Raw genomic sequence first — 25,920 nt, forward strand, 5'->3', positions numbered from 1 at the left:
ACTCTTACAAATTGTTAATTGCTCTCGTAGAGAAGCAATTATTGTAAGCGTGTGTCTTTTTTATGCAACATTTTTGCTTGACCATTTTGACTTTTCGAGTGACTTTTAGGCCCTTGACTTTTTGCGTTTCGCGTGATCTAAAATTCTCTCTGAATCACAATACCAAGCAGCTTTTCACATTAAATCTTAATAGTGGTATATGTTATCCTCCCATGTGGTTATTTGAAGCCCAAGTTCCTTTTAGGCTCCCCCTAGCCCATCGGACTGAAAAAGGCGGCAATTGATTAGAACTCCCACTAGTCGTTCGAGAGTAATTCTTCCGACGTTTAGTCGGTAATGTTTATCTGTTGCGGAAGTGACCCCACAAACTTTCATTGAAATGGTCAAAAAGGTCATCGACCCTTAGACTGGAGACTTTTCTGAGCTGTCCGAACTGGTGTAATCTATCAAAAGTGTTTGAGAAATCTTTGTAGAAAGCCACTACTTCGCACATGGGAAAATTGTCCAAAAATGTTTGATTATTGGTTTCAAACCGAAAAAGATGTCTGAGATTGGAACTTTTTATGACTAAACTATTTTCAAACAATTTTTTTGAAAAATATTTCGTTTTTAGAGGTGTTTTGCCCCCCCATGCAATCATGGCAAATATACCATAGGAGAGTTATATTTTTATGGGGGGTTTTAACCGGAAAGTTCGGATTTTTTTGGATCTATTCTGTTTTGCCCCACCCCCGGTGTCTCTTAGGCCCCTCAGTTACTTATTTCATGTTGTTATCTAGCACGTTACTTTGTAAAAAAAGAACGTGCGCCTGCGGGGCGTAAAAAAATATAAGTCCACTAAGCTGGGGGGGGGGCAAAACAGAATAGATCCCTTTTTTTCTGAGGCGCTTGATAGGTTCATAATTTTGTGATGTGCCTCTGCCATTTCTCGACTAGCTCTAAACAGCATTGCAGAACAACCATTGTGTACCTCTAGTTTGCCACACCTAATTCCTGCAATTTGGAGTTGAAGTAATCGAAGTTTGTACGATTCTGTTTTAAGGCTTTTTCTGAAAAAAATGAGAAAGTGATGCTGTTTTCATACCTAAATACAATATATTCTTAGTCCAGGCACATGCAACATTGACCAAAGTACTGTCAGAATGAAAAATGGGAGTGGAACTATGGGAAAATTTCCAAACTCCTACGGATCTTTCCGTTTGTGCCCTGCCATCTTAGTGGGCGCATATTATTTGCACCCTCCAGACGCACGCTCCATTTTTCTCAGAGTGACTTATTACATAATGGCGCATGGTCTGTAACTCGGGCTTGCATAGCATGCTGGGTGACACAAACGGAAAAGATACTTTTTACCAAAGAAGAAAAAACAGATCCTCCGATTGCCACCTAAAGACAATTGTCACGTTGTCTAATTGGCTTACTGACTTACCGCTGAAACGTTACGGTTTCTCACTGACAAAATCAAAGTTCCGCGGCGGTTTGCAATTGGTGCAATCTTATTGCAAAAATAAACCATTCGATTGCCGATGTCAGTAAAACCCAAGCTGCACTCTGCAAAGAGGGCTTTTACTCACATGCGCCACAGCGAATACGAGGGCTAACTTGAAAAGATAATGCAATGACGGTGAAATCGAATAATCTCTTCAAATGCTAGAACACAAAAACTCTTACCAAAATTCTATCTGCACTAACGACAACGCTCGTCTTGACATCAAAGAAGCCTATAAATATCATGAGGCATTTAAAAATCTAAAATACCACTAGCAAATTTTGGAAATTGACAACTGTAATTTTGTACCAATCGCGTTTTCTTGAATGGGGGAAACAGGTCCGTCTGCAACACGCACATCAAGGGAACTTGCAAAATAATCCCTAAATAGAAATACATACTCGGACGCAATAACATTCGTTCGAACGAAGATATGTTTCTCAATCCTTCGCAGCGGCATTATCTATCTCAGAGGCTGCCACGGTATGAAACGTGTAACCTGTGATGGAAAAGTAGACACCTAATTATCACAGTATTAATTCAATACTTTGACGCGGCCCCCTGGGGCCTACCATATTGTTGCAAATTTTAAATACATTGCGGTCTTTTTTTATATACAGGGCATTTCACTGTTCCATGCATCGCGTGGATCATGCCCCTTTTTTATACAATATCTCAAGATAGAAGAAGTTAGCAAAGAAGTGTAATTCAGTGTATCTGGTTGATCCTTGCACTGTAATGTGCTGGTCCTTTGTGGAAGAATCGATTGATTTTTCTTTGCCACGCAGACGTGGCGCTCAGTATATGTTGCTAATTCCTTAATTTGTTTCAGTGTATCTTGAGGTTGAATAATTCTGTCTTAAAGAGTATTCTTGTAAAATTGATGCTTTCTTGATACAACATGACACAAGTACCGTACAACATAAAAAGTGGGAGTGCAACTATGGGAAAGAATCAAAACGCCTCCGGATCTTTCGGTTTGTGCCCCACCATCTTAATGGGTTCATATTCTTGGAACCCTCTAGACGTACGCCCCATTTTTCTTAAACTGACTTACGCCATAATGGCACGTGCTGTGTAACTCGGGGTTGCATAGAATGCTGGGTGGCACATACGGAAAAGGTTCTTTTTCCAAAGAAGCAAATCAGATGTTCCGGTTGCTACCTAAAGACAAACGTCACTATGTCTAAATGGCTGTTTTTCTGCTGAAACGTTACAGTTTCACCCGGACAAAGTCAAATTTACGCGACGGTTTGCAATTGGTACAATCTTATGGCAAAGAATGCACCTATCGATTGCCCATATGAGGAAAACCCAAGCTCCACTCTGCAAAGAGGGCTTTTACTCACATGCGCCAAAATGAAAAAGCAGGCAAACTTGAAAAGATAATGCAATGACTGTGAAATCCAATAATCTCTTCAAATGCTAGAACGCGAAAACTCTAACCAAAATTCTACCTGCGCTAATGATAACGCTCGACTTGAATTTAAAGAATCCTATAAATACCGCCAGGCAATTAAAAAATCTGAAATATCACTGGCAAATTTTGGAAATTGACAACCGTAATTTTGTTCCACTTGTGTTTTCCTTCTTTAGGAAACACGCACTTTAAACCAACTTGCAAAAAAAAATCACTGAAAGGAAACACATACTCAGACGTAAAAACAATCGTTCGAACGAAGATGAGTTTCTCACTCCTTCGCAGCGTCATTTTCTATCTCAGAGGCTTCCATGGTATGAAAAGTGTAACCTGTGGAAGGTAGCGTAGACGCCTACTTGTTACATTAATATTAATAATTCAATCCTTTGGCGCGCCTGCCTAGAGACTAGCATTTTGTTTTAACTTTTTCTTTTAGTGCTTCTTTTTTTTTTAATTACAGGGCGGTTCACTCTTCCATGCATCGCGTGGATCATACCTTTTTTTTTGTACAATATCTGAAGTAAAAAGAAGTTAGCAAAGAAGTGTAGTTCAGTGTATACGGTTTATCCTTGCACTGTAATGTGCTGGTCCATTGTGGCAGAATCGATTGACTTTTCTTTGCCACGCAGACATGGCACTCAGTATTTGTTGCTAATTCCTTAATTTGTTTCATTGTATCTTGAGGTTGAATAATTCTGTCTTAAAGCTTATTCTCGTAAAATTGATGCTTTTTGGTACAATATGATAAAAGTACCGTACAAAATAAAAGTGGGAGTGGAACTATGGGAAAGAATCGAAACGCCTCCGGGTCTTTCTGTTTGTGCCCCAAAATCTTATTGGGTTCATATTCTTGGAACCCTCTAGACGCACGCCCCATTTTTCTTAAACTGATCTACTCCATAATGGCACCTAATGTGTAACTCGGGGTTGCATAGAATGCTGAGTGGCGCATACGGAAAAAATTCTTTTTCCGAAGAAGCAAATCAGATCCTCCGATTGCTACCTAAAGACAAATGTCACTATGTCTAATTGGCTGTTTTGCCGCTGATACGTTACGGTTTCACAAGGACAAAGTCAAAATTCCGCGAGGGTTTGCGATTGGTACAATCTTATAGCAAAGAATGCATCTATCGATTGCCCATGTGATGAAAAACCCAAGCTCCACACTGCAAAGAGGGCTTTTACTCACATGCGCCGCAACGAAAACTAGGGCAAACTTGAAAAGATAATGCAATGACGGTGACACCGAATAATCTCTTCAAATGCGCGAATGCGAAAACTCTGACCAAGACACTATCTGCACTAATGACAACGCTCGACTAGACATCAAAGAAGTCTATAATTACCACGAGGCAATTAAAAAATCTAAAATATCACTGGCACATTTTGGAAATTGACAACCGTAGTTTTTTTCCACTCGTGTTTTCCTTCTTCAGGGAAGCAGGTCAATTTGCAACACGCACTTTAATCCAACTTGCAAAAAAATCCCTGAAAGGAAACACATACTCAGACACCTACTTGTTACATTAATAATTCAATCCTTTGACGAGCCTCCCTAGAGCCTAGCATATTATTTTAACTTTTTCTCTTAGTGCGTTCTTTTTTAATTACAGGGCGGTTGACTGTTCCATGCATTGCTTGGATCATACCCCTTTTTTGTACAATATCTCAAGATAGAAGAAGTTCGCAAAGAAGTGTAGTTCAGTGTATCTGGTTGATCCTTGCACTGTAATGTGCTGGTCCTTTGTGGCAGAATCGATTGATTTTTCTTTGCCACGCAGACATGGTGCTCACTATATGTTGCTAATTCCTTAATTTGTTTCATTGTATCTTGAGGTTGAAGAATTCTGTTTTGATGAGTATTCTGGTAAAATTGATGCTCTATTGATACAACATGACACAAGTAACGTACAAAATAAAAAGTGGGAGTGGAACTATGGGAAAGAATCGAAACGCCTCCGGATCTTTCCGTTTGTGCCCCACCATCTTAACGGGTTCATTTTCTTGGAAACCTCTAGACGCACGCTCAATAGTTTTTACACTGACTTACTCCATAATGGCACGTGGTGTGTAACACGGGGTTGCATAGAATGCTGGGTGGCACATACGGAAAAAGTTCTTTTTCCAAAGAAGCAAATCAGATCCTCCGATTGCTACCTAAAGACAAACGTCACTATGTCTAATTGGCTGTTTTGCCGCTGAAACGTTACAGTTTCACACGGAAAAAGTCAAATTTCTGCGACGACTTGCAATTGGTACAATTTTTTATCAAAGAATGCACCTATTGATTGCCCATGTGAGGAAAACCCAAGCTCCACTCTGCAAAGAGGACTTTTACTCACATGCGCCACAATGAAAAAGCGGGCAAACTTGAAAAGATATTGCAATGACGGTGAAATCGAATAATCTTTACAAATGCTAGAACGCGAAACCGCTGACCAAAATGCTATCTGCACTAATGACAACGCTCGACTTGACATCGAAGAAGCATATAAAAGCCACGAGGCAATTAAAAAATCTAAAATATCATTGGCTCATTTTGGAAATTGACAACCGTAGTTTTGTTCCACTTGTGTTTTCCTTCTTTAGGGAAGCAGGTCCGACTGCAACAAGCACTTTAAACCAACTAGCAAAAAAATCCCTGAAAGGAAACACATACTCAGACGCAAAAAAATTCGTTCGAACGAAGATGAGTTTCTCTCCTTATCAGCGGCATTATCTATCTCAGAGGCTGCCATTGTATGAAAAGTGTAACCTGTGAAAAGAAGAGTAGACATTTACTTGTAACATTAATAATTCGCTCCTTTGACGCGCCTCCCTCGAGCATAGCATTTTGTTTTAACTTTTTTTTTAATGCGTTCTGTTTTTTAATTACAGGGCGGTTGACTGTTCCAAGCATCGCGTGGATCATACCCCTTTTTGTACAATATCTCAAGATAGAAGAAGTTAGCAAAGAAGTGTAGTTCAGTGTATCTGGTTGATCCTTGCACTGTAATGTGCTGGTCCATTGTGGCAGAATCGATTGACTTTTCTTTGCCACGCAGACATGGCACTCAGTATATGTTGCTAATTCCTTAATTTGTTTCATTGTATCTTGAGGTTGAATAATTCTGTTTTAAAGCGTATTCTCGTAAAATTGATGCTTTTTGGTACAATATGATAAAAGTACCGTACAAAATAAAAGTGGGAGTGGAAATATGGGAAAGAATCGAAACGCCTCCGGGTCTTTCTGTTTGTGCCCAAAAATCTTATTGGGTTCATATTCTTGGAACCCTCTAGACGCACGCCCCATTTTTCTTAAACTGATCTACTCCATAATGGCACCTAATGTGTAACTCGGGGTTGCATAGAATGCTGAGTGGCGCATACGGAAAAGATTCTTTTTCCGAAGAAGCAAATCAGATCCTCCGATTGCTACCTAAAGACAAATGTCACTATGTCTAATTGGCTGTTTTGCCGCTGATACGTTACGGTTTCACAAGGACAAAGTCAAAATTCCGCAAGGGTTTGCGATTGGTACAATCTTATAGCAAAGAATGCATCTATCGATTGCCCATGTGATGAAAAACCCAAGCTGTACACTGCAAAGAGGGCTTTTACTCACATGCGCCGCAACGAAAACTAGGGCAAACTTGAAAAGATAATGCAATGACGGTGACATCGAATAATCTCTTCAAATGCGCGAATGCGAAAACTCTGACCAAGACACTATCTGCACTAATGACAACGCTCGACTAGACATCAAAGAAGTCTATAATTACCACGAGGCAATTAAAAAATCTAAAATATCACTGGCACATTTTGGAAATTGACAACCGTAGTTTTTTTCCACTCGTGTTTTCCTTCTTTAGGGAAGCAGGTCAATTTGCAACACGCACTTTAATCCAACTTGCAAAAAAATCCCTGAAAGGAAACACATACTCAGACACCTACTTGTTACATTAATAATTCAATCCTTTGACGAGCCTCCCTAGAGCCTAGCATATTATTTTAACTTTTTCTCTTAGTGCGTTCTTTTTTAATTACAGGGCGGTTGACTGTTCCATGCATTGTTTGGATCATACCCCTTTTTTGTACAATATCTCAAGATAGAAGAAGTTCGCAAAGAAGTGTAGTTCAGTGTATCTGGTTGATCCTTGCACTGTAATGTGCTGGTCCTTTGTGGCAGAATCGATTGATTTTTCTTTGCCACGCACACGTGGCGCTCAGTATATGTTGCTAATTCCTTAATTTGTTTCATTGTATCTTAAGGTTTAATAATTCTGTTTTAAAGCGTATTCTGTTAAAATTGATGCTTTTTGATACAACATGACAAAAGTACCGTACAAAATAAAAAGTGGGAGTGGAACTATGTGAAAGAACCGAAAGGCCTCCGGATCTTTCCGTTTGTGCCCCGCCATCTTAATGGGCATATTAGTTGAACCCTCCAGACGCACGCTCCATATTTTATATTGTGACTTAGACCATAATGGCACGTGGTGTGTAACTCTTAGTTGCATAGCATGCTCGGTGGCACAAACGGAAAAGATTCCTTTTTCCGATGAAGAAAATCAGATCCTCCGACAAACGTCACGTTGTCTAATTGGCTGACTTGCCGCTGAAACGTTACGGTTTCACACTGACAAAATCAAAATTCCTCGACGGTTTGCAATTGTTACAATCTTATATTAAAAAAACACCGAATCGATTGCCCATGTGAGGAAAACCCAAGCTCCATTCTGAAAAGAGGGCTTTTACTCATGCGCCACAATGAACGAGAAAGCTCTGACCACAAATCTACCTGCACTAATGACAAAGCTCGACTTGACATCAAAAAGCCTATAAATATCACCAGGCATTTAAAAATCTAAAATAAAACTAGCACATTTTGGAAATTGACAAACGTAGTTTTGTTCCACTCGTGTTTGTCTGCATGGGGTAAGCAGGGCCGTCTGCAACACGCACTATAAAGGAGCTAGCAAAAAAATCCCTGAATAGAAAGACCACATACTCGGACGCAATAACATTCGTTCGAACGAAGATAAGTTTCGCACTCCTTCGCAGGGGCATTATCTATCTCAGAGGCTTCCATGGTATGAAACATGTAACCTGTAGATGGAAGGCTAGACACCTAATTATTACAGTATTAATTCAATCCTTTGACGCGGCTCCCTAGAGCCTAGCATAATGTTGTAGGTTTTAAATACAGTGCGTTCGGGTCTTTCCCATTATAGCCCCCCATGAAATTATAGCCCCCCATTATGGTATAATTACCATGATGGGGGGGGCTTTAGGTTATCTGACCCCTAAGCTGGGGGGAATATAATGGGAAAGACCCGTGCGTTCTTGTGAAAATTTTAATCACGGTGATGTTTCATAGTGGAGGTTTACTGTTCCGTCCATTGCGTGGATCATACCCCTTTTTTGTACAAAATCTAAAGATAGAAAAATTTACCAAAGAAGTGTAGTTCAGTGTATCTGGGTGATCCTTGCTGTGTGTAATTCGCTTGTCCTTTGTGGAAGAATCGGCTGGTTTTTCTTTGCCTCTCAGACATGGCGCTCAGTATATGTTGCTAATTCATTAATTTGTTTCATAGTATCTTGTGGTTGAATCATGCGTAGACTATATAACGTACTGAGGACAATTACGGAAAATTTTATCTTTTTAAAAACAGACGCCGCTACCCTTGTTGATGTTTCATCCGACGCACTTGCGAACTTTATATCAGGATAATGCGTGAAGGTTTTATGTAAATTTATCTTTTTCACCTGCAAATTTTATGCGACTCGATTGTCTTGAATTTTTCAGAATGACTGAGCCAACGCTTCTCACTATCTTGGAAAATACAGTTTCGTCAAGTAAGCAACATTTTTGAATTTTAAAATTGTAAAATTAGTTCCGTAAACTGGCAACTAATGAATTGTTTTAGATAAAAAAGCTTTGGAGAATGCACAAACTTTTCTTGAAAATGCAGCTAATCACAACTTTGTAAGTTCTCGTTTGATTTTGATTTTTCATTTGTTTACCCTGCCCTACCCTAGTCAGGCTATAAGTTAAAGGCTCCTCAATATATCATTAAAAGTTAGTTGTTTTGTAGGGAGGACGGAGAAAGATGCCTTTAAATGTTTTCATGCAATAAAAAATATGCTCACTTACCATCTTTGGGAACATATCTGGGTGCGAAGATATGTGCTCATTTTGATTTGTCATCTGTGTTGTTTCAGCTGCAATTTTGCGAACAGTTGAGTCAAATTTTGAGCACGCCAAGTGTTAATGTGGTTTGCAGACGTGCCGCTGGTTTACAGTTAAAGAATCAGCTCACCTCTAAAGAACAGATAACTAGAAATGCGCAGGTCCGAAGGTGGATCGAAAGCGACACTGACACCAAAGGTCGAATCAAACAGAATGTAAGTTTAAAAGAATTTGTGGCTCGTTTTGGCAATTATCTATTAATTTTGATCCAACATTTTAGAAAACGCGTACTGTATTGTCCCACTTATTTTAAAGTCAATTTCAAATTCTGAGGATTTTCTCAACCAAATAGTGCACGCAGCATCAGTTGTAATCATCTCCATGACATTAAATTTCTCAAACTGATTTTTAGGTTAGTTATGCCGAATATCGGATATGCATATTTTTTTTTAATTTGAGACAGTTATCTTTAATATCCTTGGAAAAAATGGCAATGGAAAGTGAAATCTATAACAGAAAAGACCTGGTTACTTCGCTGAGAAGCGATATCTTAGCATTATCATATGAAAGCTACTACTGCAATTGTAAATTTGACTCGCTCATTGAATTCATTCTTCATTCCCCCAAAAACAGTGAATGATTTTTCGAATTAATTGATAAAACTGAGCGCTAATCAGAGAGCGCTCATCTTTAAAATAAACTAAATATAATCCGAAGAAAATCTGGTAGAAGTTTGTGATAGCAAGCAAATTAAGAGATTTGAACATATAGAAACTGCTTGCTCGATTGAATCTAACGGACGTGTACAGGCCTGGACAGACGAAGAGAAATTCGGACTGTTTATTGTCTGTTTCGCATCTGCAGTTGCGGGTAACCATTTCGAAAAATTGGTACCCATGTTTAAGGCAGTGTCATTTTGGAATTCGTTTAAGAGTTCGAGAGTTGGATACACAATCTCAATGTAAACGAAAGTCGAGGTCACAGCTCATATTTAAATACAAAAATGTTTGGGCACTGAGTTTCTTTTCGGCAAAAGTAGCTGAGAAAGGAGCTGGTCAATAATATAATAAAGTCCAGTCCTTAGATCCAGACTCACGACAAGGAAGAGTAAAACATTATTGTATCTACCTCTTCATACAAACGTAGAGTTTGCCTATGTGCTCGGGAATTTAAAGAAGTCGAGTACAAAGTTATCGATGTTTTCAACAAGACAGTATTTAAATTGGTGGCACACTGGTCATATAAGGAAGCAATTGTTAACTCTAAACTCGTTCGGACTCGGTCATTTATGTTCCCCAAGGCTCTTCTTGGGGAACATAAATGACCGAAGCATATGACCTTCAGAAGCATAGTCAAAGGAAACTATGACGTAATTTGTCAAATTCAGTAGAGTGCTCGGAACAAGAAATTTAAGCTCACGAAATTTAGAACTTTGAAATTTAGAAAATTGAGATCAGAACTATCCTTTTTTATCGCCTTTCGTCTGTTGGCAACACAAAATTGTTTCATTTTGTAGCGTCAAATATAAGTTTGACTTATTTTTTTAAAGAAAAAATTCAATTTGAACAAATCATTTTAATTCGAATTCTAAGCTGGATAAATACGTTTCTATGCCCTGACCCTGCTCAACTACGTTTTGATTTAATTGTCTAACGAATGAGGAAGAGATTAAAAACTTACTGAATTTTTATGTACCGTCCAACAAACAAATTAGTGGAACAAATGATGCTGATGCATAGGAGGGCAAATGAGAATTGCCATCTATGAGAGCACTGGACAAAACAAACATAGAAATCAAATAATAGCAAACATTAATTATGACCAAAACTCGATATCTATATTTACAAAAAGCACTTAATAACAGAAAACCGAATCAGATAAAAACCCGAACTAAACAAGTTGGCCTGTACATCATTAGTTAAGATGTGAGAACGGTCACAAATGAGACTCGGTAAAAAGTCGACAAAGAACAGCAAAAAGCGCAATGTTCAAAAATACGTTGCTATTTTTGAAAACAGCCAATTTTAAGTTGATTAAAACCAATACGTATCAACTCTTCTCAATAAAAAGGTTAGTGTATACCTCATAGGAAGCAATTGAGACCTGTCCTTCTCCATAATATGTGAGACGACAAAGAAAAAGGCAAAAACGAAAAATCAATTTCATTTAACAAGAAATCGGTGTCGCAACCGTTAAAAAACATAAGCTATTCGTAGAAAACAATAAATATTTTTTTGCACATTTGTTCAAAGCCATTTGGGCAACTCCATTAGTATGATAATGTGGCAAGCAAACAGAAAAAACTCAGAATTGGGCAAATATCCCAAAATCACACTTCTCTTATGAAAATACGTAGTACCAAAGCCAAGGAACCGTTGGTTGAAAATTGAACCCTAAAAGATTAAAAGATTGGTTCTTGGTTCTCTAGATAGGGGAAGCGATCTGCCGTTACAAAGACCAAGCTATCAAATTGACAGAAATATTACAATGATCAAAAACGATTATTTTCAAAAATTCAAAATCATAAGCTTTGCACTTATAACAAAAAGATTGACTTGCTACTGCTCAGGAAGCTAGTTGTGCTTGAGATTAGTGGGAGTCAATCATAAGACGACGAAAACATGAAATACACAATGCAGACGGAACTCAAAATTTCACTTATTTTACTGAAGACAGTGTTGTTGAATCATCAAAATTATATGATATTGAAAACCCTTAAATTAAAAACTTAATGGGAAACGATTAATTAACCAAAACAATTTGAATTTTCCGCTTGCGTCTGATTTAATTTTATAGGTCTTCTTTGAAAAGAGTCTTGTGAAGAAGACAAGAAAAAGAAGCACAAAAATTGATCAGTATCGAAAACTTAGATTTCTTTTCGAACACATTCCTAAGCTCTAAAAGGCGTCAGTCAAAACAGTACCAAGCGCGCAGGTATTGTTTGTAACAACAGAAAGTGGATGAACTCTGTCAATAATGAGACTAAGTTACTTGTTGACGACAATGAGAACAAGAATTCGGAAGTACAAAAATATTTTCTTTAAAAAAATTGAAACTAAAACCGATAGCTATAAACAAAAAAACTAATAAATTTTGAGATGAAAGGTTTCAAAGCCGTTAAGTTCCAGCTATTCTCTGAAATCTTTTGCGCATTCCTTCAATGCCAATTTGAATTATCCTTTAAGTGAAACATTTAAAAAGCAACAAATTACAACCTCAATTATAGGCAAATATGCAAAAATCAGAAAACTTCGTAGTGTGAAAGCCAAGAAAACATTAGTTACTAAAACCTTTACAAAGAGTATTTTTGACATCAATTGGAATAATTTTTTCACTGTATATATTGAGACTAATCTACATGTGAGTAGAAATAAAAAAATGCAAACTTCAAAACTTCACTGACATTTTCTCAAAAGGAATGTGTTCGAAGTCCTATGAGGCGTCAGATAACATCTGAAAACATTGCACAGGTTCACCTTTAGCTCTTAGAGAACCCAGTTGAATCGTTGGAAGACGAAGTCATGAGGCTGCAAAAAGAATGACATGAAAGCAAAACAAAAATCAATTAAGATTTACGAAAACACATTGTTCAAGTCATAAATAATATGAGCTTTTCTCTGAAAGAATAGTATTTTTATTTATTTCTTTGTCAATAGGATCTGTCATTAATTCTGCCTTGATTTGAAATTTATCTCGTCGGTTATCCACATGAAAATAACGAAAATGCGAAAATATTTTGGAAGAAACCGCGCTCCAGTGTAATCCGAATAGTTATTGATTGTAAGAGTCCAAGATGTGTCAAAACCTAGCCCCGTATTTGCTGCGCGTCCAACAAAAAAAGTTTTCCATACCTTTGCAAAAAGATCCATACGTTTGGCAAATGAAATATTCCAAAAACCAAAATTAAATGACGCAGTTTATATGGTTATTGATTTGTATTATCGAAAAACCCGCTTAATTCTAATTCCAGAAGTGTCCTATAGGAAACGAGAGTAGAACTAATTTGTGTGGAGTTTGTGACAGCAGATGTTAGGTCTCTAATTCCGAAATATTTAAACAAAGTGGTATAAAAAATCGTATTTGGAGCCATTTTTGAGTTAAAAAAGTAAGAAATTTGAATAATTTAGCCAAAATGTTGACCAAAAGACTCGGATAAAACCAATCGACAAGCCTCCCCTATCCCTAAAAGTAAAACCAATATTATTGTTGCTAAAAATTTGAGTAAATTTTATCAAAAATGACGAAAATTTGGTCGAAATCTGAATAAAAACAACGGTATTCCGACTACTATTCACAAAACTTTTAACCTCGATAAATCCCTGTAAAAAACAAAAATCAGAAACATCTTTTTAATTCCATACTCTACGCTGGATGGGCTTTCTAATGATACTTTTCGCAACTCTACGATGATTATATCGATCGGCCAAAACTGACTGAACAAAAAACACATTTGAGCTTATAGTTCCTCCCCTCATAAGTTGGTCGGAACATATATCAGAGACACAGCGTTTTATTATAGCTGCGAAGCTGTAAGCTGAGCGTAGCTATATTGCGGTGCTCTTGGTTTTTTTTGTTTCGTCGTCTGACGCTTGATTTTCGTTTTACATTTGTTTTAGAACATTCTGTCTCGTCACTGCTTAAATGACTTTTTCGCGCTTGATTTCACGCTTTCTGCGTGACCTAAATTGCTGTTCCTAAAACAAAGTTGATTGTAAGAAAACAGATTGTATGGTCCGACAGCCGAGTGGTTAAGGCGACTGGCTGTTAATCCGGAGATCGCCGGTTCGAGACGCGACAGGGAAACTTTTTTTGCACCCAAAAACAACCTCCTTTGAAATAAACTTGTAAGTTTTATAGGCGGCGGTGATAACTATTATCAACTCACTTCTGTATCTTTTTCCATCTGTATTTTACGGCACGCAAGTCTATTTCGCAGCTATTCCGGCAATCTGCCGGCTATGTTACTTAAACGGATATCGCTTTGACTTTAATTAACAGCAACTCATTTTTTAAAAAAATAAGGAACTGATTTGAGGGAAACTGGAATGAGATCATTGCATGTATTTTTATATTTTTTATACTTATGTGGCAACTCGTACAAACCCGACGTTTTAATTTTGTTGAGAATACTCCCAGTGGCACGTTCATCAGCGGACGATTATTAGATTTTTGTTCGAAAGTTATTATTGGTTGAAAAACGAGTAATAAATAAAATTGAAGGAACTTGATATTGCTGCTGTTTTTTATTAGCTGACTGTCATGAGAAAATTTGCATCTCACAAATTGAGAGACAGAAATTTACAATATTCAATTTACAAATTAAAATTTCTGCAACTGATATTTTCCGAGGAAATTGTTTTGCTGGTGAGTTGTTCATTGAAAGGAAGGTAAGAAAAATGTAAAAGTTTTTTGTCGATCGGATTTTTAGTTGAGAAGTTTCTCCAGACTCGTCGTACATTATCGTCTAATAAAGTTCTATCATGTTCAGCTAATAAAGTTTGAATGACACAAAATTTTCCGTTGTCATATTTGACCGCTATCAGTTAGGTTAATTAACAACTCAAATGGATGCTCAAACTAGCTCTCTTACAGTGCAATTTATCTGTTTGCTCGTCGTGCTCCCTCCTCCAAGGGTGAAAATGAATTGAAAAAGGGAAAGTGAGGCTATTACTTAATGCAAATCAGTTAAATCGAGAAATTTCAGCTACGTGAAGTAAATAATCTTCAGCATTTCATTGTAAAAGTCTAACCGAAAACTTTTAATCCTCGCGAAAACTTTTTGAGTCCCATGTTCGTTGTTTCGGCTTTTGTGGAAACAATTGAATGTGAAATATTAATAAAATGAAGTTTGTGCAGGCTGAAATCTTTTCAATTCAGGATGGCTCATTTTTATCCTGAAAACTCATTGTAGTGGAAAGAGTTGCCACGATAGCACGAGTTACCTCACTGATTTAGGCACTCAACCTCGAATGAAGTATATTGGTGGCCCAAACAGAGGGAACTGTTTGATGGATTTAATTTCCTTTTGACTCGTTAAAAAAGGGAGTCCTGGATAACTGAAGCCCGAAAACAGGGAACAGATCTTTAAGTTTAATCTTCTTTAAACTCTGCCAATGAAAAACAAAAGCATCAATACGCATCACAAAATTAACTTTTATGCTGTTTTCGTTTTTGATATACCTTGAGTTAATGCGTTAGTCGCAATTTGGTCAAAACGTATTTGACCAAATTGCGACTAACGTATTAACTCAAGGTCTCTCAAAAATGAAAACCACATAAAAGTTAATTTTGTGATCATTGTTTTCTATATTAACATCAGTCAAAAGAATTAGGTGTCCAACTTTTTTTCCTTCTGCAATTAAAGTTAATAATGTGCACAGGCTGCCAACAATTTTCAAAGTTATATAAAGTGAGACAATTATTTTTCAGATGAAATTTTAAAAGCTGAATAATTTATTAGTTGGTAGCAACCACTGTGACGGTACAACGAATACTGTGACGGGTCAAAAACGAATACTATTTTGCGTTTGTTAGTTATGATTTTGCGGCAGTGAGTTGACTTAGTTTATGTAAGGTGTGCATTGTTTGATATTCATTTTTTTTTACAGATTCTTAACACACTGGGAACTGAAACGTACCGGCCCTCGACAGCTGCTCAATGTGTTGCAGCAATAGCATGTGCTGAGTTACCTCACGGGCTGTGGCCTGAGCTGGTCTCGTTGCTGTGTCACAAAATTACGGACCAAGCTAGCTCTGATATGCTGAAGGAGTCAGCTATTGAAGCACTCGGATACATCTGCCAAGATTGCGTAAGTTAATTGAATAAAAAAATAGAATTTACTCGGGGCTTGCACTTTGCATTCAAAAACGTGAAAATGGATCACTTCAAATAATTGGCTAACTTTTGGCGCTAAATTATTCATATTTCAAAAATTCCATATTTCATAAATTTTTATACTTATTAGCATTCAGTTTATAAATTTTCCAACTAAAAGAAGCAGGATTTATATGATGGCAACCTCGACTTTTTTACTGAACTGTCTTGTAGCTTTCTTATGATGTACACAACTTTTCAGCTGAAATTTCCTATCTGAGAAAACGTGTTGGAATCATGGATTGGCATTCTCTGCCAATTAATTGCTTGCGCTAAATTTTAATGTGAAAAACTGAAAAAATAGGCCGTCCCCTGAAAGTCTTGCAAAAATGCCACTGCAAACGAATAATTTAAACGGATACGAGATAAATGTTGAGAACATTTAACGTTGTTTATTGGGTTTTTGTGAAATAGATTTGCCAATTAAGATTGAGATCAATGTTGCAAGTGTGCCATTTTGTTTCAGGATGCTCCAGAACTAGAGAACAAATCGAATGAGCTGTTAACGGCAATAGTGAGTGGAGGAATGCAGCAGGATGTTCAGAATGACGATGTGAAGTTGGCTGCAGCTACTGCTCTCTTGAACTCATTGGAGCTCACCAGACAGAACTTTGACAAAGACAACGAGAGGAACTTCATCATGCAGGTCATTTGTGAGGCTACCCAGAGTCCCAACCACAGAGTGAGTGCTTTTTGGCTTTTTAATTGCTATCGAACGAAGTTTGTAGCAATTATATTAGTCCTGTTGGTCTTCTTTTAATGCGATTTTTCGTTTGACCGATTTTTCGTCTGACCCATTTGACTTTTCGTCCTCAAAAATGGGATAAACAGGTAGCGCCCAGCGGGCATTAAGTTCTCTTAGAGCTTTTCAGCTCACTAGTCTCCAAGTATGCGATTCACAGAAACTGTATTGGAGACTTATACTTATGGTGTGAAGGGCGGCTCCTAGAGGTTGATGACATCAGAAATTATAAATGATTATTTAAAAATTATACTCAAACTTGTTCAGTTTGTATGAAACTTGGCAAAACTGAAAAATTGAAGCTTGAACAATATTCAAGCTAATCGGTCAAGCGGGTATTCTAGACCGCGTATGTAGGCTGTTGGATCTGTTGCTATTCAAATCATTTTTGATGCTTCATTTGTTCACTATTGTTATTAAACAAAACAGCAATTTTACCATTCACTTTAACTAGATTGTTCCAAATTTTGTTTTTTATAGCTGATGACTTCCAAATTTTTGTTTTTATAGCTTCTGACTGCCTGCTTTAGTAAAAGTTTAATATTGACAGCGAAGCTTTTTTACTCATGTTAAAATTGCTTCCATTAGAGGTACACGGCTATAAATGCTCTTGTGATATTTTATTTCAGATTCGAGTGACAGCCCTGCAATGTCTTGTTAAAATCATGTCCTTGTACTATCAATTCATGGAGACCTACATGGGGCCAGCTCTTTTTGCCATCACTTTAGATGCCATGAAGTCTTCGGAGGAGGATGTCTCCTTGCAGGGAATCGAGTTCTGGGCCTCAGTTTGTGATGAGGAGATGGACCTCTTGATCGAGTCTCAGGAGGCCGCAGAGCAGGGTAGAGCACCGGAGAACGTGTCCAGGCATTATGCCAAAGGGGCATTACAGTTTGTGGTGCCGATTCTGTTGGAAACACTCACCAAGCAGGTTTGATTTTTTGTGAATTTACTAGGAAGTGAGTGAGGATTTTCTGCACAACTGAAAAGCTATTTGTCTGTTCCAAATCGATGCTTAGTTTGAGTTAAGCCATGCTTTCTGTACGTATGTATATCTTCTAAATTGAATTTCGTCGAGGAATTGGTCCTTGCTCACAGAAACATTCGTTATAGGATGAGAATGGAATTTTGTGTCAACGGAGTTATCCTTTTTTTGTTCTTAGGATGATGACGAAGATGAGTGGAATCCATGCAAAGCTGCCAGCGTGTGCCTTATGCTAATGTCCAACGTGTGTGAGAACGACATAGTTCAACACGTGCTTCCCTTTGTGGAGGCCAATATACAACACACTTCCTGGAATAACAGGGAAGCCGCAATCATGTCATTTGGGTGCATCCTAGAGGGTCCAGATACTGCCGCACTGAAACCACTGGTCTCTCAAGTTTTCTATCCTTTCTTAGTCAACATGCTCCGCGATTCCTCGGCTGCAGTTCAAGACACCGCAGCTTGGGCGATTGGTCGCGTGTGCGAGATCCTACCTGAACTAGCCGTGGCTTCAGAATACGTACAGCATTTGGTGTCGGAGCTTTTGGAAGCCTTGAATCGGGAACCGAGGGTAGCAGCGAACGTGTGCTGGGCGTTCACAAGTTTATCATCAGCAGCGTATGAATATACAACAGATAGCGAGCATACAGACGAACCAGCAACATCTAGTTTATCACCGTATTACGAGACCATAGTCCATGCCTTGATTGCCACCACAGACAGACAAGATGCCAACCAGTCTAATCTGAGAACCAGTGCTTATGAGGCCATCATGGAACTGGTCAAAAACGCACCCCAAGATTGCTATGTGCATATCCAGAGAACGACTATTGCAGTGATGGAAAGGTTGCAGAAGATCATCTATTTGGATGACACTTCTCAACTTACGGCGAGTGACAGACAACAGTTCACAGACCTGCAGTCCCTTCTATGTGCTACTCTTCAAAGTGTCCTCAGGTTCACATCACTTTTCTCTCAGTCAATCTAACTAGTTGTGCAAGGTTTCCTATTTTTGCTCTTGAACGAAGTTTGTAGCAGTTATTTTAGTCCTGCTGGCCTTCATATAATGCATTTTTTGTACTGCTCTGGTTCCGAGCTTGAAGCTACCAACTTAATTGGTGGCAGTGCTCTACTAAAAAACTCGAATGGAAAGTGGACCAAAATTGGTTTCATTAAAAGCGCCATCTCAGCAGGCTATTAATGCGCTCCTATTTTTGAATTTGAATTGTATTGGGGAGCTGTCTTTTTTTCACAAGATCTCTTAACACATATGCATGATTTTTGAAGTCAAATTGAAGTGATTTTGGTCACGCCGAAACAGGAAATGGAGCGAAAAAGCAAGTGGTTTTGGGGCGTGAATTTTCGTTTTGGAGTGGTTTCGCTCTAATCTCAATGCGGAGTGAGAAAATGGTGTTTGAACAAAATTTCGCTTTCTGGCTAGTGGTTTTTTGTTCACATGCGGCTTTTTGACATTAATTTTTACCGTTTCCATTGTATCTGATTTTTTAAAGTGATTTTCCAAATCCATTCAGTCATTCTAGGGCTTGTTTTTGTTTAGTCAATGAAAATTTTTTGAATTTTGTCAGGACTTGTCCTGCTGTGTTTTTTAATTAGTGGAATAAAAAATTGTTACGCTTTACCTCATTTTGCCGCTTTTTCGACATTTGCGTGAAATCTTTTGACTTCTCGACTAGTTTTTATTTTCTCATTTTGCTCAAAGAGACAGGAGTTTGTCTAACAGCCCTTGCTATTAGTAATGTATATACAATCAAATTCAATCAATTTAAAAGGCATCAAGTTTGAATTCGGAATGATGAAATGCTCCTGTTTTTCCTTTAAAACCAATTGATTGCTCTTGTTGCTGGGAGCCAATTCAAGCACTGGGAAGGGTTCTGGCTGGCTGTGCTTGCTTTTTTCTTATTCTTGGTGTTCTTGGCTAGCATCGTAGTTATTGATTCGTCCGTCGTATTTCCATGCGTGGTAAGATATCAATATTTATTTCATTAAGTGAAGGAAGTGAAAAAAGAAAAATAGGGCTTCGCTCGTGGTCGGGATTGAACTACTGCGCCCCTTTTGATCCATAGGATTAGAGCACTGCGCTACAATTCGTTTTTTTAGTCGTAAAAAAAGTTTAATTATGTTTATGAAGGTAAGCGCTAAGACACGTTAAAATAAATTGCGGGAAGGTAAGAAATAGTGCAGTTGCAACAGTTAAAAACTGAACTAAAAAAAACAAAATTGTAACAATTAGAAAAATAAAGTAAAGTAAAGACAGCAGTCTGTCTAACAGCGGAATGAAATCAAAATAGTTCGCACTGTTTTCGTACAGCAATCAGTTTTCGCCATTTCTTCTGTTCTGTCAATCGTAATCGGGGTTAATGGATTCAATGACGGCTATTTTCCTGCCGGTATGTTTTAGCTGGGTAAAATTTGGTGGGATAGCTTCCCAAAACCTTTTTTATCTGAGAATTGGACTATTTTATATAATTAATAGCCGCCCTCATTGAGTAGTCTTAAATCGGATTCGATCATTGCGTTCTGTAATATGGTGCCACGGTTCTCAGTGGATGCTCATTGAAATGTTTTTTTGTGCCTTATTAATAGGCGCGAAGCCATAGCGGCTATTATTGGGGACATCGTGTTTTTTTTACAATACATAGAATTTGAATTGTATTGGGGCGCTTCCTTTTTTTTCTTTTAAGATCTGTTCACACATTTTCATGATTTTTGAAGTCAAATTGGAGTAGTGATTTTGGTCACGCCGAAACAGGAAGTGGAGCGAAAAAGCGAGTGGTTTTGCGGCGTGAAATTTTTTTGCTCTAAAGTTAAAGTAGAGTGAGAAAACGGTGTTTGAACAAAAATTCGCTTTCTCGCTAGAGGTCTTTTGTTCACATGCGGCAATTTTACTTTGATTTTCACTGTTTTCAATTTTTTGGATCGATTTCTTTCTAAATGGTTTTCTCAATCCATTTATGGTCCGTTCTAGGTCTAGTTTTCTGTTTAGTCAATGAAAATTCTTTGAATTGTACGTCAGGACTTGTCCTCTTTTACTTCGTCGAATAAGAAAATGTTTCGCTTTACCTCATTTTGCCGCTTTTTCAACATTTTGTGTGATATCTTTTTGACTTCTCTAGGCTAGTTTCTCTCTTCTCTCATTCTGCTAAAAGTGATTTTGAACATCAGTTGCTCAGCAAAGCAATTCAAAATGAATAGAGTCAGTATAAAAAATTGAAGTCAGAAGTAGAAACGGGATAAACCCATAAAGCCCAAATTTAGATGCCCGCTATTTGAACGTCGTTCCTATAAGTCTTAGTTACCATCTCTAAGGCTTATTGGTATTGATAGTAGCCCCTGTAGCCTCTCTCTAAGAAACAGAAATACGTTATGTTCAACTGCGAAATGCCATCAAAATAAATCGGACTTAAAAAATGTTTTTGTACAAATATCTTTTTTTTTCAATATCTTCTGTTCTTTCAATCGGCGGCTATTTTCCGGCAATCTGCCGGGTATGTTTTAAATTAAACATCATTTTTTAAAGTAGCTATAATAAAGGCATTTGGAGCCCCTTAGGAAATCCGCTACCTCCTGTTGACGAGGTTTGCAATGGACCCCCCCCCCCCCCCCCCGCCAGACGGTCGTTTTCTGGAATAAACCTTTTAGGTAAGTTCTCTAGAATAAATCTTCTAATGCTCTATTATCTTAACCTGTAGTTCAGTTTCAGTGTTTCGGTTTTTAAGGTAGTTTTGTGTGTGTGTGAGATCGTTCGATTGCTTGTAGGAATGCGTTGCTGGTCATAGACAACTAAACTTGTACTGGTTGAGCAGATTTTGTTTGCCATTATTCGCCGTTTTTTGCCGAGTATTTTTGAACTCTATGTATTTGTGCTGCGTATGTATTTGCGTGCGCAAATATTTGTGTATGCAAATTGAAGTTATCCTACAAGGCAAAGTAATGTGGAACTAGCCACTGAAAATTGTTTCAGGAAAATCAAAGAAGAGGACGCCGTACAGATTGCTGACAGAGTCATGGAAGCGCTTCTTCAAATGCTCAATACTATGTCAGCCTCTCAGAGCTCAGGAGTCCAGGAAGATGCTCTCATGGCCATGAGCACCCTCGTCGAGCGGGTCAAGAACGGATTCGTCAAGTACATGCCTCATTTCTTCCCATTTCTCAAACAGTATCTTCAGAACGCAGATGATCCACAGCTGTGCCAGGCTGCCGTTGGTCTGGTCAGTGATTTGGCGAGGTCGCTGAGCTCTGAGCTGTTGCCGTATTGCAATGATATCATGACTGTGCTGTTGCATCATTTGAGTAATAACTCGATAGATAAGAGTGTAAAGCCACCGATTATTTCAGTATTCGGTGATATCGCTTTGGGGATTGGTCCTGCTTTCATAGCATATGTGGACATTGTTATGACAACTCTCCATCAAGCAAGTCAGTTACAGGTACGTGTAGGTTTGGCACAGATTTTAACATTGGCGGACATGGAGTTAACACGAACAGGGAGTTCGTTGACATCAAAATGAAAAACTTGTTAATTGTCTTTTGTAAATGATTTCGTGTTTAGCGGTGTATGGCGCTGGCCATTTTTGACCCACGCAACATGCCTAATTTTAAGCTTAAAAAGGTTGTTTTACGATAAAAAATGCGAAGCGACAGCCGAGTCTGCTGTTAATATTATATTTCTTACGAGTCAAAGAGAAATATCTAATTTTTTATTCCTACGACTCGCAAGAGACCAGTTTTGAATTTTTATAACCGCAAAGAGGTAGCGGAGGATAATATAGATCTCGTAAATTTAACTCATTGTGTGTCGATTTTTGTTGTGACCTCAAGAATTCAAACAGCTATTTTAACTCAGCAGCTTATTATATTTGTTACACTCTGTGGTATGAACTTTTGAGTCAATCGTGTGATGAGTTTTTATATAAATCATAGTTAATCTCTCTGATCATGCTCACTCAAAAGTGACGCTGCTCTGATTTGTTCGATTTAAATTGTAACTATAAACTCGAATTTGAAGCCATCAGATATCACCCAAACAAGAGTATTTTTTATTAGGTTGTATTGCCTGAAAGACATTAATGCTTGAGGTATGATTTGAAAATAAGCATAGAATTGGAAATCCGGATGTCATATTTTTTGGACAGCACCGTCATTTCTCATAGTTCCCTTTTCACTAAGGGTCTCAACTGCCGATTACCGGCATTTTTGTATTGGAAGACGATTCCTGCATAATTTGCGCGGCGAATGTTTTTTACCAGAACTACCATTTGTTCACTCTATATTTTGATCTAAAAGAGAAAGGAAACTACAGTTTTTATAGGCCGTGTTCTGTGCAGTGTTGAATCCATCACTTTTGATCATGACGAATTTTCTAAGACAAAATATTGCTTATAATTGACCGATCTCTCGCCTTTTTAGTAAATTTTTTGGATAATTACTGTTTGATATAGTCTTCAAAAATGATCAACCCTGATATATTAATTGCTCTCAAGTTCGTAGCAATTATATTAGTCCTGTGGTTTTTTTATGCGATAGTTCGCTTGACTGATTTTTGGTCTGACACTACCTGCCCCGTCGTGTCAGACGAACTCCCAACCCTACCCCCTCCCCCGTCGTTTTACCCCCCCCCCCCTGATTCTTGCATCCCTAAGCCCAAACTGGCTACTTCCAAAGCCAACGGTTTGCCGGTCATTTGAGAGCAATTCGCGTGCCGTTAGTTCTAAGCAAACAATTGACATTCTCGTTTTCTCATAACGTTTTTGGAGCTGGAGATTACAATCGGGTACATTAAAGGGTGAAAAGGTGTTCTAACACAAACTCGTTCTCTCGATAGCGGTTTGTGTTCACTTGTGGCCATGTGACTGTTTTAAATTTCTCTTGAACGATGTTTGAAGCAACTATTGTCAACGTGTCTTTTTATGCAAAAATTTTGGTTGACTGTTTTTTTAACTTTACATCATTTAAGGTCAATCGGGAGGACTACGAGATGCTCGACTACCTCAATGAATTGCGTGAATCTTGTCTGGAGGGCTACACTGGCATCGTCCAAGGATTCCGAGGGGACCAACCGTCTGCAGCCGGAACCGATTCTAACGCCATTGGACCCGCTGGTGATGCAGGACACGTCAATAACGAATTGAATGCGATGCAACAACACGTGCCTAACATGATCAAATTCATAATGGACATCGCACAAGATGAAGATCGAAATGATAACTTAGTTTCAGGTGCTTGTGGGTTGATTGGTGATTTAATCGCGGCTTACGGCAACAAAATTGTGCATCTTTTTGAATCTGAACGAACTGTTAAAGACTTGCTACTTGAAGGAAGGAAGTCAAAACAACAGAAAACGAAAACGTTGGCAATGTGGGCTTCCAAAGAGCTGAAAAGCTGCACACGGGTTATGTAGGAATACTGCGTGACTTTGTGGTGCTGTGACGTAATATGTCTTTTTACGTCTAGATTACGTAGCATAATTTACGGTTACGTAATGTGTTCTGACCACTGAGGGTGACTGCTGTGATAATGATGTAATAATATGTTGACGATGTTGTTTTTGAACAACGTGATGTTATTTCTGCTGTGAATTTTGTTTTTTTAAAAGAAGATCAAATTCGTTCTTTTCCCCCAACTGAAACTGAAAGTTTTGTTGCTATTTTGTACAATCTGTCAAATATATTGATTGATATCTATAACATCTCTGTGGATTTTCATGAAAAGTAATTGCAATAATTTTTCTAATCAGAATTTTCCAATTTTATAATTCTTCACTTGGGAACAATTCAGTGAAATGCTTGATTTCCATTTAGACATTCGAAAACGATGATAATTTAATAGGAAACAATAAATTTCTCGATTTTAGCTACAATTTTTTCAAATTTCAATTTCGAATATCAAAGAACAATTTAGACAATTTATCGCTCTTTGTACAAACGATAGTTTTTACTTAAACGCTTTGTTTAGCAATTCGCCGAATAAGTTCCCAATTTATTTTTCCTTTTCCGCTAATGACCATCTCAAAAAAATTGGTATCTATTGAAAAATTTTGCTATCTGCAAAAGGATTTCTCTCCGTTTTAATGCTAGGCCATTATATACAACTGCGAAAATCGTTTCTTCTGATCAGAACTTGTTAAAAAAGTGCCAGCGGAAAAGAGTTGTCATCAATGCTATTTCTGTGCCGTTAGTTTTTCCGTCCGATTCTTGCAAATCGCTGCATCACAATTTGAATCGACTTTCTGTGTCACATAATGACTTTATTCTGTTGTGAATTCGGCTGGTCTGTACGAGAGTTACTTTTTCATTTACTCTGCTGCTGCTGCTGTTGAATTTCTGCTGTTATTACTTTTAAAGCTGTTTCCTTTCCGGAATCGTTATACTAACCTCAAATTGTTATAATTAGGTATAAGTATTAATAGTAACTAGTGCCGTTTTTTAAGAGGCCCCAATGTTTTCATGCCTATGTCTTATAAACTACTCATCCAACTACGCATGCTATTAGAAAATTTTAACTGTAAGATCTCGAACGAGCTAGTTTAATGATATTACGAGCTAATGTAAAGGGGTGCCGGATTTAAATTTGAGCGTTATATCGATGATAGTATCAAGTTTTCTCAGGTTGATATGGGGAGAGAAGAGGGGTGAGGAAACAGCCATTCTGCTCCGTTCTATAAGACAGATCGATCGATTTATACGCCCTTATCTTTATGATAGTTAACCACATCTATGTTTAATTTGTTATTAATATCAATAATTGCTCCAAAATTACAGCTGCTCCTGGGTTAGAATGGCCGCCCAATCAATTAAGAGTTGATGGAATAACTTCTATATGCAATGTGAAATATAGTCCTTTAGGTGCGAATAGCGTTAAGACCCGATTCTTTTGCTATTCGATTTTCTGCTGTAACAATGAAACAAACCTTGAAACGACTCGATAGTATCGTTTGCAAGATTTTTCATAAGATTATCTCTACAAAGCTGCAAGATATTTGCATGTGTTCCGCGAAACCAATTTCATGAAAATTTCTGATGATTGTTTGTCTACAAAAATGAAGATGCTTATCCCGGCAAGATGTAGCTTTCTCTGAGAATCAAACTGTACAACATGACATTGACTCTCAAAGGTTAAGCATCAAAATTTTTCGAGACTTTTATCATTGTGACAAAAATCAAAACGTTTAAACCAATAGGTAATATCTATCTACCAATCAAAGTTGAGTGGCTGTAATT

The 25,920-nt window shown here is 37.9% G+C and overlaps 2 protein-coding genes across 4 annotated transcripts in view; one reads left to right on the top strand and one right to left on the bottom strand.

The window, feature by feature from the left end:
* LOC142351789 (putative ATP-dependent RNA helicase DDX46) overlaps positions 1-25,920 on the bottom strand; it is a 513,331-nt gene that overhangs the window by 347,985 nt on the left and 139,426 nt on the right. The gene's annotated exons all lie outside the window — the stretch shown is intronic.
* On the top strand, positions 8,677-24,517 carry LOC142352216 (importin subunit beta-1-like). The gene is made up of 9 exons (XM_075404656.1): positions 8,677-8,747; positions 8,819-8,877; positions 9,114-9,296; positions 15,690-15,890; positions 16,422-16,637; positions 17,327-17,629; positions 17,862-18,640; positions 21,666-22,131; positions 23,658-24,517. Exons 1-9 carry the CDS (start codon positions 8,699-8,701, stop codon positions 24,099-24,101), a joined length of 2,700 nt encoding a protein of 899 aa, XP_075260771.1. The 5' UTR covers positions 8,677-8,698; the 3' UTR covers positions 24,102-24,517.

Source organism: Convolutriloba macropyga, chromosome 13, assembly GCF_964194025.1.
Source record: "Convolutriloba macropyga chromosome 13, txConMacr16.3, whole genome shotgun sequence".
Taxonomy (NCBI): domain Eukaryota; kingdom Metazoa; phylum Xenacoelomorpha; order Acoela; family Convolutidae; genus Convolutriloba; species Convolutriloba macropyga.